Raw genomic sequence first — 17,969 nt, 5'->3', positions numbered from 1 at the left:
CATTTTCTTGCCTATGAATAAAAAAATCAGGAGAATCTGAGTCGGTGAGTGCCATTTTGCCGATTAGTTTGATCCTTTGATGTGAAATGACTCATGAGTTCTCAACGGCCATTTAAAAAACTGAGATTAACCAAGTATCTGGTGAAACTTATTGGTAAACTTTTTCATGTCTTATTGGGACCCCAAAGACCCTGTACCTACAAAAAACAGTTCATGCGAATTTATGGCAGGTAAAATACTAGATTTGCTAGACTAATTTCTGACTTTTGACTTGTAATACAATTCATAATGACTATTTTATTTGTAATTTATTTCTAAAGAGCTGTATTATTACCTGTATTTGTAAACAGTAGTTGCACAAAGCTCCATCGTCATCTTCTCTTGCCATTTTGCGTAGTAAGGTGGAGATTCGAGAATCTTCTGGTAATGATACCACAAAGCTTTGATCTGCAATGTAAGGAAAATATTATTGGAAAACATTTGAATTTGGATTTTACAATTTAAGTAATTTGGACATGTTGACTTGAAGCAGTGACTATAGATGAGATCCTGCTGAGCTGAGCCAGATCTGACTGGAGCTGTCAGTCTACTCCGCATCAATACTTGGTACCCATGTATCAATTTTTCAAAGATGGTCAGCGTTCTCTTTCGTGCTTGAGGGAGTAATACATCAATTTTGAACTTACTTCGTGATGTAATTTATTGCTTTGTTTGAGTATTTTTATGTTATTGTACAGTTTGACATCAAGTAACCTTGAATTTTCCTAATTTTGGCTCATTTGGCAGTTTTCATGATTTACTTTAAAGTAAAAATCAATGATAAGAAAGAATGATGATTAAAGTTTCAGGGATGAAAATAGAATGAGGGAATGCCGACTCCCAGAGGAGTTTTGGGACGATAGCTATCGGTAATGCTTGTCTTAAAGAAACTGGCACACTCTGATGGGGCCGCTCTTGTCAGAACTAGACAAACTCAGTTAGAGCATTATAACCTCGTGTACCTATCCGTTGGGGAGTTAAGAGGGCCTTTTTTTAATCTGAACTGCAGAGGATCCCTAAGAAACGCATCACTTTTTTACCCCGTTCCACTGGCTTGTTCCAGTGGAACACTTGAATTACTCTTCAGAGGTGGGTTGAGGCTGTGGTTAGGCCGGCTGGACTGGCCCGAGCCACAAAGATCCAGATCCATCGCGTTCCACGGATGAAAAAAAGCCCTCAGCTGAACTACCTGAAATACACGATGACAGCTCATTTGCGTCAACTTCGACGATTCTGATAACTACTAGAGCGGACGCATCTAATGTTGAGATAATAGTCAAGTATTGTTTAGGTCACCACTCATCAGTGGTGCCATCTGACTGCATGTATTAAACTGCTGAGTGGTGATGATTCGGACGTAATCAGAGATTGACATTTGTCTCAACATGCGATACGGGCACTCTGGCAGGGGCCTTCTTGATGTCCTACTTTATAGTGGAATTATTTTGATAGCTTACCAAAAACCAATAGAACACCCCAAACTAGAGCCCTGCCTGATGAGGAAAAATGAAAAAAAAATGACGAAAATCTGTTTGGAGGCTCACCTGGTCTTGATCTGCTTTCAGCGTCATTTGGATATTTGGAGTAAGACCCATTATAAATCTTATTTTTCGGGGTTGACTCTTGAAATTTGCGGGTTGAAAAGTCTTCGGTTTTCCTTGAAGCGCTGTTTTTGCCTTTGAATCCACTTTTGTAACTGCTGGTGTGGTTGTGAACTTGTCGGTACTCATCCTTGTTTCTGCGGTTTTTGGTCCTGTTTTCGGACTTATCTCTTGAGGTTGAACGAGATTGATTCCTGTTAGCTGAATCAGTGACAAAGAATGATTTTACCTTGTCTCCACCACCCTTTTCTGTATTCTTCAGCTTATCTTCATTCTCAGATAACCTAACAACATCAGGACTCCTGAAAGAAGCCTTGAGTTCTTTGGCGATGTTGGTGCTTATCATTACCTACAAATCACATGAACGGGATGAAAATAATATAAAATGATTAAAGTCATGTCATCGAAATAAAAGCACAGACTTAATTTGGCACTGGTAATAAATTATAAATTGTAACGCCTTGTCTCCACGATATTTACTTTTTGCAGGCAGGCAAAGATCATCTCGCGTGCGCAAGGCTTTCCAGATGGCTGCGACAGCAACTAAGCGCTCCCTCTGGCGGAGAAAGATGAAGGCAAACACGAGTGCGCCTTTTTATGAATCCCTAGCAATGGCCTTTAAAAAAATTTTCCCGAAACTTTTAAAAAATTGTTAAAATTTTCGTATTAGGAAACCTTTTTCGGCTATTTTTTAAAAAAAGTATTTACGAGAAGTAATAATTTAAGTGAAAAAGTGTTAAAAAAAATTCTTATAATAACACCTCTGTAGTTTCTTAAAAAATGTTTCGAAAATTTTTAGTGTTGAAAAACTACAGTTGATACCTATTTTAAGAGATTATTTTAACACTTTTTTACTTAAATTTTACCGCTCGTAAATTTCACTTTAAAAGTAGCCAAAAAGGATTTCCTGATACGAACATTTTAACATTTTTACTAAGCGTTGTCTTTTTGAAATTTAAAATTTTTTAAAAGTTTTTTCAACAGTTGTTGCTCCTTAGGTAAAAGGAGGAATTGAAAGGAATGTTGAATTAATGGTAAGAAATGAATGTTTCCCATAGGAGAAAAATTATTATAGGTGAGGGGGACCAGTCATACAAAAAGCGAGTCAAGAATTGTGATAGGTTCCGGAGAAGAAGAGGGTGGAACCGATTCTGGCCTCACCCAAGAGAAATAGCTTACCACAGTTTCTTGCCGAAATGTACGAACGCATTTATTTTTACCTACAGCCTCACAAAAAACCAAGAAATAATAGGTAGTCAAAACTGTTGGTTGATTGGCGGTCTTACGGCTCCCTCTCAAACTTAAGGATCCAGATTGGGTGGAAATAACACTATTGGTTCATGATGACCACATGGCATTTATTTTGGAAAATTTGTTGAAATTATAGTTCACCTAGCTAACTATTAAAATTGGCCAACCAAACATGTTTGGTACAGTCGACTTGGAAAAGAATTTCAAATCTAGAAGGTTAGGGTAAAAAATTGCAAAAACCCAAGTAGCAAAATAGAATTTTTTTCTAGAAAAAAAATATTAGGAAAATTTCTAGAAAAAACAAAGAAAATGAGAGTTATCCAGAAAATAGAAAGAAAAAACATTGCGAGTCAAAAGTCTGACCAAAGAAAATAGATTTATTTCATAGGTCTACTTTCTGTCAACTTCCCACTTGGAAAAAAGATAGAAAATTTATTGAAAGTAGAATTATTTTCTAGCCAATTTCTTAATGTTTTCTTTTAAGAAAATGCAAGGAAAAATGTATTTTCTTTCTATTTTCTTGTGTCTATTTTCTAAATTTACTTTATACCTATTTTCTTTCAAGAAAATTGTTCTATCTAGAAAGTAGACATTTTCTTGATGAGCGCCACCTAGAAAGTAGATGACAATGCTACTTGGGAAATAGGTGATTAACTAGTAGGAGAGTAGATGAAAAAAGTATTCATAACATTAATTTTAATTAGGTGTTTAATTTCAGTGCAGAGACTTACTACCCGTCATAGTACAAAATATGGAAAAATAAAACAACAATATTTAGGTATTTGTGATTATACAAGTGTACAGTGTAAAATACGTACAAAATGAATGAAGGGATGAGAAATTACGCAGAGCAAAAGATTGCCATAGGAGATTAAACTTAAATGATGAGCTCATAGGTAGACAGACACATCAATTAATGTATCATAATATACAAAATCATGGTAATAAGAATGCGAAATGCAAAATCTTTGAGTAACAGATCGATTTATTCACTACTTATATCTAATCGTGTAAGAAAGAAATAAAAACCTGATAAAATGTAAGAGAATATAGACACAACCAGCAGGTAGTAATAATTGTTAGGTTCTGTGATGGCTATCTCATCAAAATTTTAATTGCTGAGCAATTTTTTTCTTAACATTCATACTGAACAGCAGTTTTTAAAGAAAAAGTATGGTAAAATTTTTGAAAGTGCACTCTTTTCTAGATGATCCCTGAAGTATTTTGAAGAAAAAGTATGGTAAACTTTTTGAAAGTGCACTCTTTTCTAGATGATCCCTGAAGTATTTTGAAAGATGAAAAACAATGGGGTCCAGCAAATTCTGATGGAAAAATTCAGAAAAAATTGAATTTTTTCAGATTTCTCTCCAAAAACTGATTTTTTAAGATAAATGCAATGGCTTCATCACAGACCACAATTTTCACTGGATTGCTAGTACTATTTAGTCATGGAAAAAAAAGCTTAATGGCTTTTAGATACTAGTGTCCTTTTGTTATACAGAAAGCTTGGTATGCTAGACACTTAACTTCTGGACAGACGTTTATACAAGAAAAAAAATAATTTGATTCCTCTCTTTAAAGAAGTTAATGAAGAAAGAAGAAAGGTAGAAGTTTTTATGCAACTAAATAAAATGCCAAAAGATGTATGCGGAATTTCTTCTAACCCTGTACTAGAGGCATTGTATGAAAAAATTTAGCATCCTCATATAACTTGAAGTAAAACAAAAACTACAGTTTTCATTTTAGAAAATCTTCCCTTGATCCGTTCAGTTTTTTTTTGCTTTTTTTTACCTTGATTTCCACAATATTTAGGAGTGAGACAGAGGGCATCCAATGACTGAGGAAAAAGGAGTTTAAGGTTGTCCTGCGCATTTACAGAAATTTCGGAATGAAAGTAATTACAAGAAGCAATAATGATTACGAATCATGATGAGATGTCAGATGTAACAAGAGAACTTTACTGGAACCATAATCCATAAAAACCTTTAACACTTAGTTGCTAGTTTTAGGCGAACAATAAAAACAAAATGACATCAACAGTTTGGCACAGAGACAGAAAGCTAAAAATAGGCCTAGATAAAAAACCGACAAAATAGTTATTAGAAAATGGATAACAAAGGTTTGCATGAAAAAATATGCTAATCATTCAACAAGATCCACTTATGAATTAATAAGCTTTGAAATGATCCCACCAGAAATAAGATTTTTCGGCAAGTTATGTACAATGATAGTTGAAAGCTTCTATCTAAATACTCTTAAACCTTGACTGTAACCTGAAACCTTAAAGACTTTTTGCCGTCCATCAGTCTCAAGTTCTCAAGATTGATTATATTCTATCTGACATTTCCTTCCCCCCTCTTAAAGGCAACATTGGTTCCAGATTCTTTCTCTCTGAAAATTATTCAAAATGATGGACAGTTTGATCTTCTCAACAGCAATGTTTAATGCCGATGCTCCTTATCCTGTGAAAAATTTGCGTTTTCATTAATATTTGATAAGTCAATCTTCAGAAGTAACTCTGACGCATAGCCTTCTTTGAGACGTCAGATATGCATAGCCACAGACAAATTCACATTTTCTTGCATGTGCATGATCTGAATTTATTTCAATGAAATGTAACAACTCTACAGAACAAGACTCTAAAAAGAAAGAAATTTATAATATTGCCAGTAATATAATTGCGAAAATGGAAGAGTAAAAGTTTTTTCAACTCTGCCGTACGAGTTCAATAAGCTGCCCCAAAATACAGAAAAACTTAATTTTCTCAAAAATACAGCAATAAAATATGGCAACCGTGGCTTTTTAGGTGGGATTTAAATCAAACATAGACTTCAGAAAAAAGCTTTAAACTATAAGAGTGTAAATCTTGCCGATTGATTGCTGGTGTAACTGAGTTGCTCTTTTTCAGCCCTCCTCAATACTGGTGAAATGCTCCAAAAAGTTTTTTTTTAAAATTAAGAGCGTAAGGTTTAATTTTGGCCATGATAGACTCTCGCCCATCTCTCATGAATGTAATTGAAAAATTTTGTACCACTCCAACATATCAATGGTAGATAGCAATGCGTTGAATGCTGAAAAACTCGAATTTTTGGCCAAAATGATCGGCTTTCAGATCCATGCTTAGCCCACAATTACATCCAGAAAGGTTCAGAAAATGGCCGAAATGAATGAACTAATGCTCTGGCATCTACTAATGACAAGTTATTACATTTTGCAGCTTCATGTATTTAAGAGGCCGTAAAACTTGTATAATCAGCAAATAACTGAAGCATTATTTCCTGATGGTTTCAGGATTTCATTGGTGTATAATCTCTATTTTACATTAGGTTACACAGAGTACATAGTCGATTGATTCTTCTGACTTTTAAAAACAAAAATAAGAGAGAAACAAAAAAGAAACAATGGGGTGAAATGGAGTGTTTATTCCCAACAGGGGAGTCAAACATTGCTCCTGTGAAGATGATCTCTGATTTTTTCACCTGTTATGTGCAGTCTGAAGAATCAGAATCAATGGATATAAACGGGATCTGACAATTCAATTCTTAAATTGCTTTCATAGTAAGCAATCATAGTTCTGTTAATAAAACTAAAAAGGTTTAATCTAATCACAAAATGCAAACTTAACAAAAACCTTGAGTGCGAATGTTAAAAATGAGCATTGTTGTCACAACAACTTTTCAAAAAACATGATTATAGTGTTCATAAACTGGAATATCTTCTAAAAAATAAGACAAAAAATACACTAAAAAGCCGTAAAAATGTATTCAATACAAATTATTTTGTACAAAAGAGGTCTAAGAGTGAGGCTCTCATTGCGTAAACTGAAATAAGAGAAGTTCTAAATTTGGCCCAAGAGAGTTGGAATACATGTTTCCTCATAAGACTAAAAATAGTTTTGATAACTCTTCGTAATACCTCCTATTATTGCTTTTTAGTTCTAGAAAAAATGTTAATTGTAAACCTCTTGTTACTTGTGCGAGTTCTGAGATTATTGTGTTAATTTCTGTTAAAAGCATATTGATAGTAGGTCAAAACTACTGTTTACTTATAAAACATTTTTTGAGGGTAACACCAACCATAGTTGAATTATATTCTTTTTTGGCGGGTTCCCATCCAAGTCCATTGCAAGAAAGATTATGAATTTAACCTTTAAAATATTCTGCTTTTGATCTTCAAAACATCTACAATTGACAAAAGCCCTCAATATTATCATTGATTGAAGATTATTTTTTAGTGCTTTTTAACATTATACACATCATTTTCAAAATGGTGTTTTAGTTGATGTACTATACAAATCCAGAATGACAAGATATTTCCAGGTATAAAGTGGAGCAGAAAAAACTATGGAATGATTACTAAATCCTGAGCTAGTTAACTCCAAAGATAAATTTTTTGATTTATCAGCACCTCATACAAAACAGTCATAATTTGAGAAATCTACATGCTGATAAAAGGAAAAAAATTCATCAGAAATAAGATAAACAATGAAGATAATAAAATTCTGTAAATCACTTGAATCATGATAAAAAAGGATCGAATTAAGACAAGACGTTTAAGCATCAAAATTCTGGAATCCTGCGGAGAGTAACATTTTTTTCCGCTGTTTGCTTAAAACTCTCTGTTAATCAAGAACTTGTTTGAACCAAACAAATAAAAATAAATTAATTAGCACAATTTTGCAAACTGTGTTAACAAAAACAAATTTAGGAACTACTGAAATTGTTAAAATGCAAGGCAGTTGAATTATGAGAAAAAAGTTGCGGAAAATCCTTTTTTTTTTTTTTTTTTTTTTTTTTTTTTTTTTTTTTTACGATTTCAAACCAAACTGAATAAGTATAGATTTGATCTTATGGGTTGAAACACGTAAGAGCATAAAAGAACACAGTTAAAATGTTCAGGATAAAATTTATGGGTATTCCTGTTGTTTGTAAGTGGTAAACTTACAGAAAGATGATGCTCCGAAGATTTTACAGAAGATTACAGAAAGATGAAAGATGATTTGGTCATCCAGTAGAAAGTGCAGCGAATCTGTGATCTATCTCATTGTGGAGGGAGATTGCGAGATGTTGGATGGTGTTGCTAGCATTGAATAAGTAGAGCTGCTGCCGTTTAAAAATTATGCTACAGATGTTGTTGCTTGCAAAGGAATCAAAGGATGTTGTCAAAATGTCCTCTTTTTGAAAAGAGATATTTCTGTTCATTCGGAATCCGGAATGGATCTAGTGCCTTACGCATTGGCTTCAAGCATGAACATATGATTCTTAGAGTGATTCTTATGTGTCTTTCAATTGATTCAGAGAATTTCGTCTTTCAAGAATGATGATTCTGCTTTGTAATTAATGTATTTAGTAAGCTTTTAATCACAGAGCACTATGCAACCTGGTTCAAAAAGGAACAAAAAGAAAAGAGAGTAATAAAAATGGGTATCTGATTAAGATTCAGTTCTGGCAACACATCCATTTTGGCCCAACTCTACTTCAACTGCTCACATCTCAATTTATTTTTCCCTAAAAAACGTTTAATGATGAAAAGAGGCAATGATAAGGTAAAAACCATTGTTAAAACTGAGTTACAAATATGAAGCTCCTCTTTTTTGGGTCAGAGCTATGGCTATACTAGAGAGCCAATATTGAAAAGATGATTAACAACTAGTCTCATGTGCCCATTTGAATTGTACATACCACCACGAACAATGAGAGTGATGGGTATTTTATTAATTTGTTGATCATGTTACACAAATGAGATAGGTGCAACTACGATACCTCAGATCCTTCTAAATTCGGCCGTAAAATTAACTAATAACTTAACATTTTAATAAGAAAAAAAGTACAACAATGTTACAGCCAAAACAGATCAACAAGCTGCAGAGAAGTTGACAAAAATGTGAAAAAAGAAGACAAATATTATTGTTAGTAAAAAAAGAAAGAAAAAAAAAGGAAGAAAAAAAAAGAAGAAGAACGAAAATGACACAAATTGGATTTATACATAGATTAGTGCATAAACTCCCGAAGCAAATTCTTAAAGTGGTTTATATTCGCTTTTTGGTGTATAGGTATCACTTTTGTCACTCACAAAGCTTCAGAAATTCCGTCTTGGTATGAAGTTCCTGCTTCACAGGGCGAAAGACAACAAGGCTCTCATAAAAATGGGATCTGTGCGACTTGCTTTCCTTTTTTGTAGGTATTCAGCTGGATAATCATAGGAAATTAACAATGAGTAGGTTATTTTAATCTTCAATTTAAAAAAATTGCAAGAATTTAAAAGCTGAAATTTGGCGAGACAACTTTGCAGGTCTTGACGAGTTCTCCTCCCACATTAATCAAGATGGGTTTAGCAAATTTCTGTTTGAGCTTACCCCACTCGTGGGAAAGCTCTTGCCCATCTCTTGCCATCTTCATTAGTAATATCTGTTGTAGCGAATGGACAGTTCAGGGTTTGAAATAAGGAATGAGCAACTTTAATGCTTTTCTAAAGCATAAATTAAAGGTTAAATATAGGCTTGTTTCACGGATATCTGTTTTCCTCAAGTCTCAAGACAAGGAATAGTTTAAACTTTCTCATACACCACAACACTTGACAGAGATCCGACTTGGTGCCTGCAGGATGTTTCAGTGATCATACTTTCCTCTTGCTAGAACACTGCCTGCACACTGATCTATTACTTATCTCATCTGATGACTTTGATGCATAACTGTTATAGGTAGGATAGTATTGTGATGTTGCAGCTCTTTACAAAAAGTTCAAGTATTTCAGAAATTTTCTGAACAGTGCCAATTTTAATCAAAAAGTCAACAATATCGAATTGTCATGACATTCTTTTTTTTAAAACTTTGAAACATGCATAAATTATCATAGTATCATTGCATATTTTCTTATGTTTACGACCTTGAAAAATGATCTTGAGACATGCACTTCAAATTCGGTTTTGCTAACCGTGATGAAAGAAGCAATTTTCTTAGGCAAATGAATTTACAAAGATTTTATGGAGCTTGTACTTTTCCTCACCTTGATAACTGAGGGAAAAACTTTATTACGACAGAATTTTTCACTGAGCTAAGTAGTAGACCCATTATGCCTAATTCACGTTGGAATAAGGTGCCCACACATTAGCATACTACGCACCAATGGTCAAAGATGAAAGTGATGACAATAATGTTGTGGAGGAAAATTTCGGGGGGACAGGGGAGAGAGAGAAAAAAAGGATACGTTTTGGTCAGAATACTAAATTTACCTACTAAGATCTATTGCATTATGAATAAACCGCAACATTAGGCGTATAATCCAAGCTGATGAATTTTGGCAGACAGAAAGTTGTGAAGAATGAAGACAAAAGGTTTCGGACAACATTCCAGATCCAGTTCCTGAAAGAGAAAGATAAACAAGATGACACTTAATAACTTCGATTATTGCAAATTGTAGGTGAATATACACAAACAGTGATCTAAAATGAGAGGATCTTACATAGTTAATTCATTTCACTGTTTGAGATCTTCAAGTTAGACTTTGTGAAGGTCTAATGGATGTAATTAAAATCTGCAAAATTTCCACCCCCTCAGCACAAGATTTACAGGGGTGAATTTCAAAGAAAGTTTACTGATTTTTCCTTGAGAGTTCTCAATACTAGGGTTGAGACTAATCCAGCATCAAAACTTACACACTCTTGGCTTTCTTACAAGCTGTAGGTTTGTAAATTTTGTTTACATATTCCGGGGAAGATATGAATTCTCAACACCTGCCTCTCCTACAAATGTGCCCTTTTTCCATGAGCTGGGGAACTTAACAGAGAAACTGAAATGAAGTCTTGGAAAGGGTGACTTTTATATATATTTATAATCTCATTGAATGAGGCTAATTTACTCCTTTACAGCATTTCGCTGCACTTGTTGACATAGTCATTCGTCAGGTGTTGATACAAGCTTTCAACCTTCCATCATTGGGAAGACGTTTGCCTCCAGGAAATTTCTTTAATTTCGGAAAAAACGTAAATATGTTCTCCAGAAGCGGCACGTCATGGAGTTAAAAAATTGATAGAATCAAGAGATACACTCTTAGGCTCTCCAATCTCTACAAATGCCAATTGCTGTTGCCAAATTAGACAGCAGAAATAAGATTCTTTACTGGCAGCCATTTTGAAATGGTGATTGATGGAGACCTAAACTTTGGGGCAAAAATGTGAAATGACAACATAAATTGCCAGAAACATCCCTATAAGGCCGAATACAGCTAGAAATGACTGGAAGTAGTTAAGAACACCAAAAAACAGTTGGAATGAGCCAAGCGGAATCCAGATGCAACATGCAACGGATAAGTGCCGCCTTCAGGGGGAGCAGAGGGAGTGGAAAGAGGAAGAGGGGGAAGAGAGGGGATGAAAATAGTAAATAAATGAGGAAATTAAAATTTCCTACCTCTAACAACAACTTACCATTTCTCCTTCATCGCCACCAAAATCCAACCATAGCAGGCGAGAGCCATCATCTGCAGAAGTGCGCAACCTCTCAAATGGAAAGCTCCACAAAACCTTCATTTCTCGACCCATAGAGCCACTAGGGGCTTCTAACAATGTGAATCCATTATCAAAATTTAGAGCTAATTGAGCAGGTTTTCCTTGCCACATACATCCTGTATTTAAAAACAAACAAAACGATAAGTGACTGAGTCTAAAAAATGATGACAATACATTCAACAAGTGCTTTTCCAGAGATCTGGAAAACATTATTCCAGAAAAACTGCCTGCAGACGCAGAAAATTTGACAAAGCAGGTTACAAACTACGCAGATTGCTAGCTAAGGAATGGATTTCAGACTTTTTTTATGTACTTAACACGATTTTTGTGTGATTTCACCCGTAGATACATTTATTTGGCTATACCTCTTGCATGCAACACTGCAACAGACTCATTACAAAAGTTGAAAATTTACTTTTAGAGTAGCTTCTCAATTTTGAAACGTCATCAACGACCCACAGTCAAGTACATCTTACACAGTTTAATTTGTAGACTAATTAAAGTATTCAGAGTTTATGACTAGAAATTATTTTAACTATTAAATTTTGGGGTCAAAATGAGTTATTGATAAAAAATTGGTTTCTTAAAAGAAATATTACAAAGAAATTGACACCTCATATGCAAAATTGAAGTTTGGAGAGTGTGAGAGCTGGAGTATGGTTCTTTTTAATTATGTTGCCATTTTGAATTTTGGTCTTTCTTTTTAGATCGTAAATGAAGGCTGGAATTTCTGATTTCTCTTTGGGGACTTGTTAAAATCAAGCATTCCTCTTTGGTCCATTTTTACCATTTTCTGACCCATTTTGGAGGGGAGAGGGTCCTTTATTATGGTTTTTTTGCAAGGCTTCAGAAATCTGCAGGGCCAGAAAACATACTCTGGTGAATTTGAATCAGTTTAGTTTTATTTTTAATTTGAGAAATAATACTTTACTCCAACGAAACTTTACCCTCCACAACTTTAGTTCCTTGGCATTTTTCACGAAAACTCACGATTTTGGCATTACAGCAAGATTTTTGAACAAAATTAAGGAGTACGCTTAAAAATTGCAAAAGCACCATAAAATGGAAGGGCAAGCTTACTAAAAATGGTTGAAATTCACCTGTATTTTGTCAAGAATGTTCTTTCAGTAAGCAGCAAAGATTGCTGCCCAGGGCCTGTAACATATCAAATGTTAAATTTTTTTCTACACCTTGAGGCGCCTCTGCTGGCCAGCTCACCTTACTAAACTTCACTTTGTTTCATAAACTTTAAAGCGGTTGGTTTCTAATAAAATCATTAGACTGCTGTTTCTTCAATCTGAACAAAGTGATGATAAATCTTTATGCTAAATTAGTAGGAAAATAATAGAGGTACTTACGACACACAAGTTCTCTCTGTAGCATTACACAATTGTGACTACCATTGACTAATGTGCGTGCCCAATTAGCTAAATCACGATGTGTTTCTGCTCGAAGCAAGTGCGTGACAACACCCTCAGGAGTTCCACACCTGACACTAAATACTGAGCATTGTACGTCTGTTTGCCTACACGAAGATACAAGCCTGGAAAAAGAGGAAAACGATAAATTCTGGCACGATATGCAGTGGTTCAAACACTGAGTGAAATTAGCTGGAATTTCTAAAATACAGCTGTTTTTTTTAGCAACTTCTTACAGAGTAATTCAAAATTCCTAAAACATCCCAATATTTTTTTTGCTGACTAAGCTATTAAGTTGAAACTTTGGGAGTATTCACAAATCACAGGGAACTACTTTTTGATTTCCAAAATTTTGGTGCAGCTCCTTCCGAAGGAAGGCATAGACCCTAATTTTTTTTTTCTGATGGTAACTTTTACCTTGTAATACATTGTTGAAACAAGCATAAAAAAGAACATTTTTGATGCAAAGTTCGAGTCTCCATCGATCATTATTTAAAAATGGCAGTCAGTTAAAGATAAAAAAGACCAAAAACAATATCAGTCGCTCATTGTTGCCGTTTGCAAATTAATCAACCAAAACTCTGATTTTAATATCGCAATGCCAAGGTTGCCACAGTCAGCGAATACCGAGAAATGCATGGGAATTTTAAAAATTCAGGGAAAATGACGTAAAACTTAGGGAAAATTTGACAAATTTTACAGAGAGTTCTTGGCATGAAATCTGCTTGCCCTTAAAGATCTGCCACTGCTTTTATTGTAAAACTTGGGAGAATTGTAAGTCGGATTGGACTGAATTTCTTTCTTTTACCTGCTGATTTGACTTCCTCCTTCTTAGCTCATCAATAGCCCTATCAAGAATCCAAGGAAAATATAGGAGCTTCAAAGATTATTGACACCTGGTTTTGATTAACATGACTTAATATGATCGATGGCTAACACCTTGCTTCCAAAGGACGTTTCTTAGGATTTTCCTAGGTTCGAATTGCAGGAATGAAACTTTTGGGCGTTCTTCTTGTTAAAAATCACAACAAAATTTCTTCTTCTTCTTTTGAAGTCGTTTCTAGGACTCCACAAGGACTCTTAGTTGGTACTATTATTAGTATTGAGTGACTCAATATTTTTCCCAACTTCGCGAAAGAGATTTTTCCCAGGGACAAATCCCATGAAACGTCCCGATGAGACAAGGCCTAAGAAAATGAAAAACTTACCTGGTTGATATTAATCGACAGACTTCGACCGGTGTGTTCCATGCTTCAAGACTCCATGGTGCTGATTCATAAAGGCGTAATTCGGAATCAGTGACAGCAGCAAAAACAGCTTGCCACTTGTCATACTCTTCACTACTTTCAGAACTTGCTCGATCATTCTAAAATAGCATCAATTTGAAAATCAAATTATAAAAATCAACGTAAGATAAAAGAGGAAAAAACCAGGAAATAAAAAATTAAGAAGGTGGTAGAATAGTGTTGGGCAGTTGGGTTCAAACCATTCTGCAAGGGAATCAGGGCCAAAAAATGTCAATGAGTATCAGTGCAAGACTGAGGGAGAGAGTGTTAAGCTCAGGCAGATGCATTGGAATACTAAACTGGGGTCACACCAAGTCTATGACATTTTGGGTCTTCTTAGAACTCAGCAGTAGATCACACTTGGCAGTGAGCCCAGCTTAGCATTTCGCAAAATTCTGGACGCCACTAAAATGCCATCATGGTTAATCTGTACCTTTTCCGTACTTCCATACCAACACTCCGAAATTCATGCTTTTTCAGTGTATCCATACTTTTTCTGTACAGTAGACACTTTGTTTTTCTTAAAAGTCCGACCGACAGATTAAAAGATAAACAAAAGGAGGGTAAATAGTAACAAAAATTCATGAAAATAGAAAAAAACAATAATAGAAACAACTCAGCTCTGTATAAAATTACAGAAGATACAGAGTAAAACAATTTATGAACTGAAATTAAATTTTAATCATCCACTTGTTATTACTTAAGATACCTTGAATGAGAAACTTTCACGCTTACCTCAGTTGTTGGGAATTTCCGTGCAAGCCAGCCAATTCTATGAAGCTCACCGACTGAGGTTATACTGAGAACTCTGTTAGCTTCTTGAAAAGCCTTCACAGTCTGAACATGTAATGCTGAGTGTAGTGCATTGAACCAAGCAGCAGCGTCTGTTGTGTCACTTGCTCGTAAAATACACGAATGAATACTGTCTGGAGAATGCAGCTCAAAACATCTATTTCCTGAAAATACGTTTATAACATAATATAAGCAACAGGAATAATCTTCTGCCTACCTGTTTAAAGTTTGTCATCAATAGCTTTGATGCTGTTGTTTTCAAAATGATTTTGTTTGAAACTTTTGATAAGTTTCTGTGATAATATTGTAGAGTAGATCGGTAATTGTCCGTAACAGAGAATAGTCTCCAAAATAAAGTTGATTTGGGGAATGTAATTAATTAGCATACAGCAGTTGGGAACAATGACCAAGTGGTAGAAGTCAGTTCAGCTCTTTACTAAGGATGGGTGCAGAGAGCTCACTTGAAGTTGTTTGCATGACTTAATTCCTGAGAGGAAGATAGTGCCATAAGTTGAAGTAACCTTTAATCATTAATATTAATTGAGACTTTGTTTCTTCTGGTTTTGAAAATTTCTTTAATAACATGGTAAATGAACTCTTCACTGTAAAATAAGCATTACACAAAATCATATGTACCTGGATCAATGTGTTTATAATTGCGGGCTAGAAAGCACAGTTGCAAGGGCAAGAATCTAGTATCAGCTCGTAGTGGAGATCTAGGACTTGGTGGCGAATTTGAAAGAAAACCTCGTTGAAGTTCCCATCCAATTTCAGAGACAATGCTTGCTTTTCGAAAGTACGGTGTGACTTCATGCAGGTACTTGACTGTAACATAGAATGATGTGACCACTGGAGTACAGACCGCAACAGTAGACGTGCAAACATAAGAAAAACCGTCATAACCATCAAATAATACTTCCCATGATGAATATATTGTAAGTCAAGTAAAAAGGAAAATAAAATTGAAAAAAAAAAAAAAAAAAAAAATTTGATGCAGCAAGGCTGTTAGAGAGTTGCTTTTCAGTACAGTCTTCTTTGGTTTTCATGTAACTTTGCGGGAGCTATGCCTCAACAGGTGTAATGTACGCTGAAAAATGATGGTCCTGCAAGGGCCCTTCATTTAATTTTATCAGATAATTAAAAACAATGAAATTTCTGTTATGTTTGCAACAGTTTTTTCTAGGTACAAAGCTTTAAAGATAAATCTTAAGTTGTTTGGACACATTAGAATAAACTATTTTCTCTCCTCACTTTGAAGGGAATTAAAGCAATTCAATTGGATGAAATATTGCTTCAGAATTTTCTGGTTGACAGCCTACTAGAGGAAAAATTAACGAGGCCACATGGATGTTAGGCAGCTATAAAGATTCCTGAGGGCAGTTGTAAGAATTCAGATAATGTTTAATGCTTTGAAAATTGTTTTCTCATTAGCGCTTTCAAATGTTGTTCCAAGTCAACATTTTCAAATGCTCTAGCGAATAAGCATGCCAAATAATTGCATCCATTTTCTTCTATTCCTCATTTTCCTCTTTTTTTCCTTCTTCTCCTTGAAAAAGTTGATTTTTTAACTAAGCCACCCACATTTACATCTAAACTTTCATAAAATTTTATCCCAGACAGAACTTTCCTAAAGTGTCCTGGACATGTTTTTCCAAAATCAAGTTTCTACAGACTATATATCATTCCCTTCATTCCTTGTCACATTTTCCCATTTCAAACTATTTTCCCCTCCCAAGTAAGGATAAGCCCAGTAGTTCGGTCACCTCTAGTTAGATTTATCCTTTGCTTAAAATCTGACACAGCTCTCAAGGCACCTGTTAAATTTTAGCCAGAGATTAACTGCAATCCGATTAATGATAGTTATAAGCAGCCGGATAACACTTCAAAATGTGATGAATAGCATGGTTGAGATAGGGCTATGTCTTGTCTCCTTGATATAATTTCAATAATTGCGCTGCTGGTCCTGATTCCTATATGACCTATCAGAACCATTAATATCATTCCGATCAAAAAAAAGTACTTACTATGGAAGCCCTGGAAAACATTATTATTAGAAGGTTGTTCAGGACATTAAGAGTTTTGCTGTGGCAAAGGATAACATTTAACCAGAGGTGGAAGAACCAGTCCTCATCCTCAGACTTTTTCCCTCATAACGGGAACCCTCATCTGTTGTCATCTTCTCCACTAAGTACTGGTATTTGACTATGCGAAAAATGATTAGGCCTGATGAGAGTAAAACAAAAAAAATTCTAGATCCATTTACTTACCTTCTAATTCTACAACTTTTCCAGCTCTTTTGAGAGATTTCACTGCTTCATCATGAGTCGCATCTTGTAAGTCTTCTCCGTTCACTGATAGTATGGCGTCCCCGACGTATAGTTGTTCTGTCTGATCAGCCGCCATGCCTTTGAAGATTTTTGAAATCAATATTGGCATCTTGTTTTCTTTGCCGCCTTTTATAGAGATACCCAAACCATTATTGTCCGATTTCACGACACGAACTGTCCGTTTCTGGTTGGCTATAGACTCTGGAATGTCACTGTTGTCAATGATTCCGCAACTAGAGTCAAGCGTATTAATGTTATTATTATTGAGAGTTCCATTAAGAGCGGTTGCATTATCAAAGTTATCTTCTAAAGTGATGCTTAAATAATCATCATTCAAATTTACAAAAACTTTGTACCACTGGTTTCGAACGAGAGTTTCTAATACTCCCGAACGACTGTAGGGGCAACAGGCCATGTTCGTGAAGATTTGCTCACAGAATCATGTTTAGAGGCTTACGAGATTTACACTCCGTGCAAACAAATTGAAGGTGCTTAGGGATGTGATCTACTGCAGAATGCTAGGACGGAAGATCGAAACCGCGGAGTAAAATCATAACAAATTCTCACTAGTTTCCCGGAGACAACAATCAAAATTCCAAATTTTACACACAAATATACATAACCTCCGAAAAAGAATAGTACAGACACAGATGCCACACACACACACAGTACAGTACAGAGGTGTTTTAGCACAGACTATACTAACACATTCTCAGAAAGCTACAATCAGGTTGCCAGGTTTTCCAGGTCAA

General features: G+C 35.1%; 2 protein-coding genes across 7 annotated transcripts in view; both read right to left on the bottom strand.

The window, feature by feature from the left end:
• nonC (serine/threonine-protein kinase Smg1) overlaps positions 1–2,145 on the bottom strand; it is a 39,321-nt gene extending 37,176 nt beyond the window's left edge. Inside the window, exons 1-2 of the mRNA XM_019040145.2 lie at positions 1,584–2,145; positions 335–447 (exon numbers count right to left, since the gene is read on the bottom strand). Of these exons, the coding sequence (XP_018895690.2) occupies positions 335–447; positions 1,584–1,986 (516 nt within the window). The 5' untranslated portion in view covers positions 1,987–2,145. The remainder of the gene's footprint in view (positions 1–334; positions 448–1,583) is intronic.
• A 1,436-nt stretch (positions 2,146–3,581) lies between these two features.
• Positions 3,582–17,863, bottom strand: Syn1 (Syntrophin-like 1). 6 transcript variants are annotated; one of them, XM_072297411.1, is made up of 8 exons: positions 17,158–17,863; positions 15,527–15,739; positions 14,834–15,054; positions 14,021–14,178; positions 12,753–12,937; positions 11,314–11,510; positions 10,123–10,252; positions 3,582–9,079 (listed from the first exon to the last, which is right to left on the bottom strand). In XM_072297411.1, exons 1-7 carry the CDS (start codon positions 17,630–17,632, stop codon positions 10,160–10,162), a joined length of 1,542 nt encoding a protein of 513 aa, XP_072153512.1. In that variant the 5' UTR covers positions 17,633–17,863; the 3' UTR covers positions 3,582–9,079; positions 10,123–10,159. The 6 variants fall into 6 exon arrangements, with proteins under 6 accessions (XP_072153512.1, XP_072153514.1, XP_072153513.1 ...); XM_072297413.1 differs by having other exon boundaries at positions 3,582–8,270; XM_072297412.1 differs by having other exon boundaries at positions 10,127–10,252.
• Positions 17,864–17,969: the final 106 nt, after the last annotated feature.

The sequence above is a fragment of the Bemisia tabaci genome, chromosome 2 (genome assembly GCF_918797505.1).
Source record: "Bemisia tabaci chromosome 2, PGI_BMITA_v3".
Lineage (NCBI taxonomy): Eukaryota > Metazoa > Arthropoda > Insecta > Hemiptera > Aleyrodidae > Bemisia > Bemisia tabaci.
The sequence above is the reverse complement of the archived record's forward strand: the minus strand, read 5'-3'. Positions and strand labels throughout refer to the sequence as shown.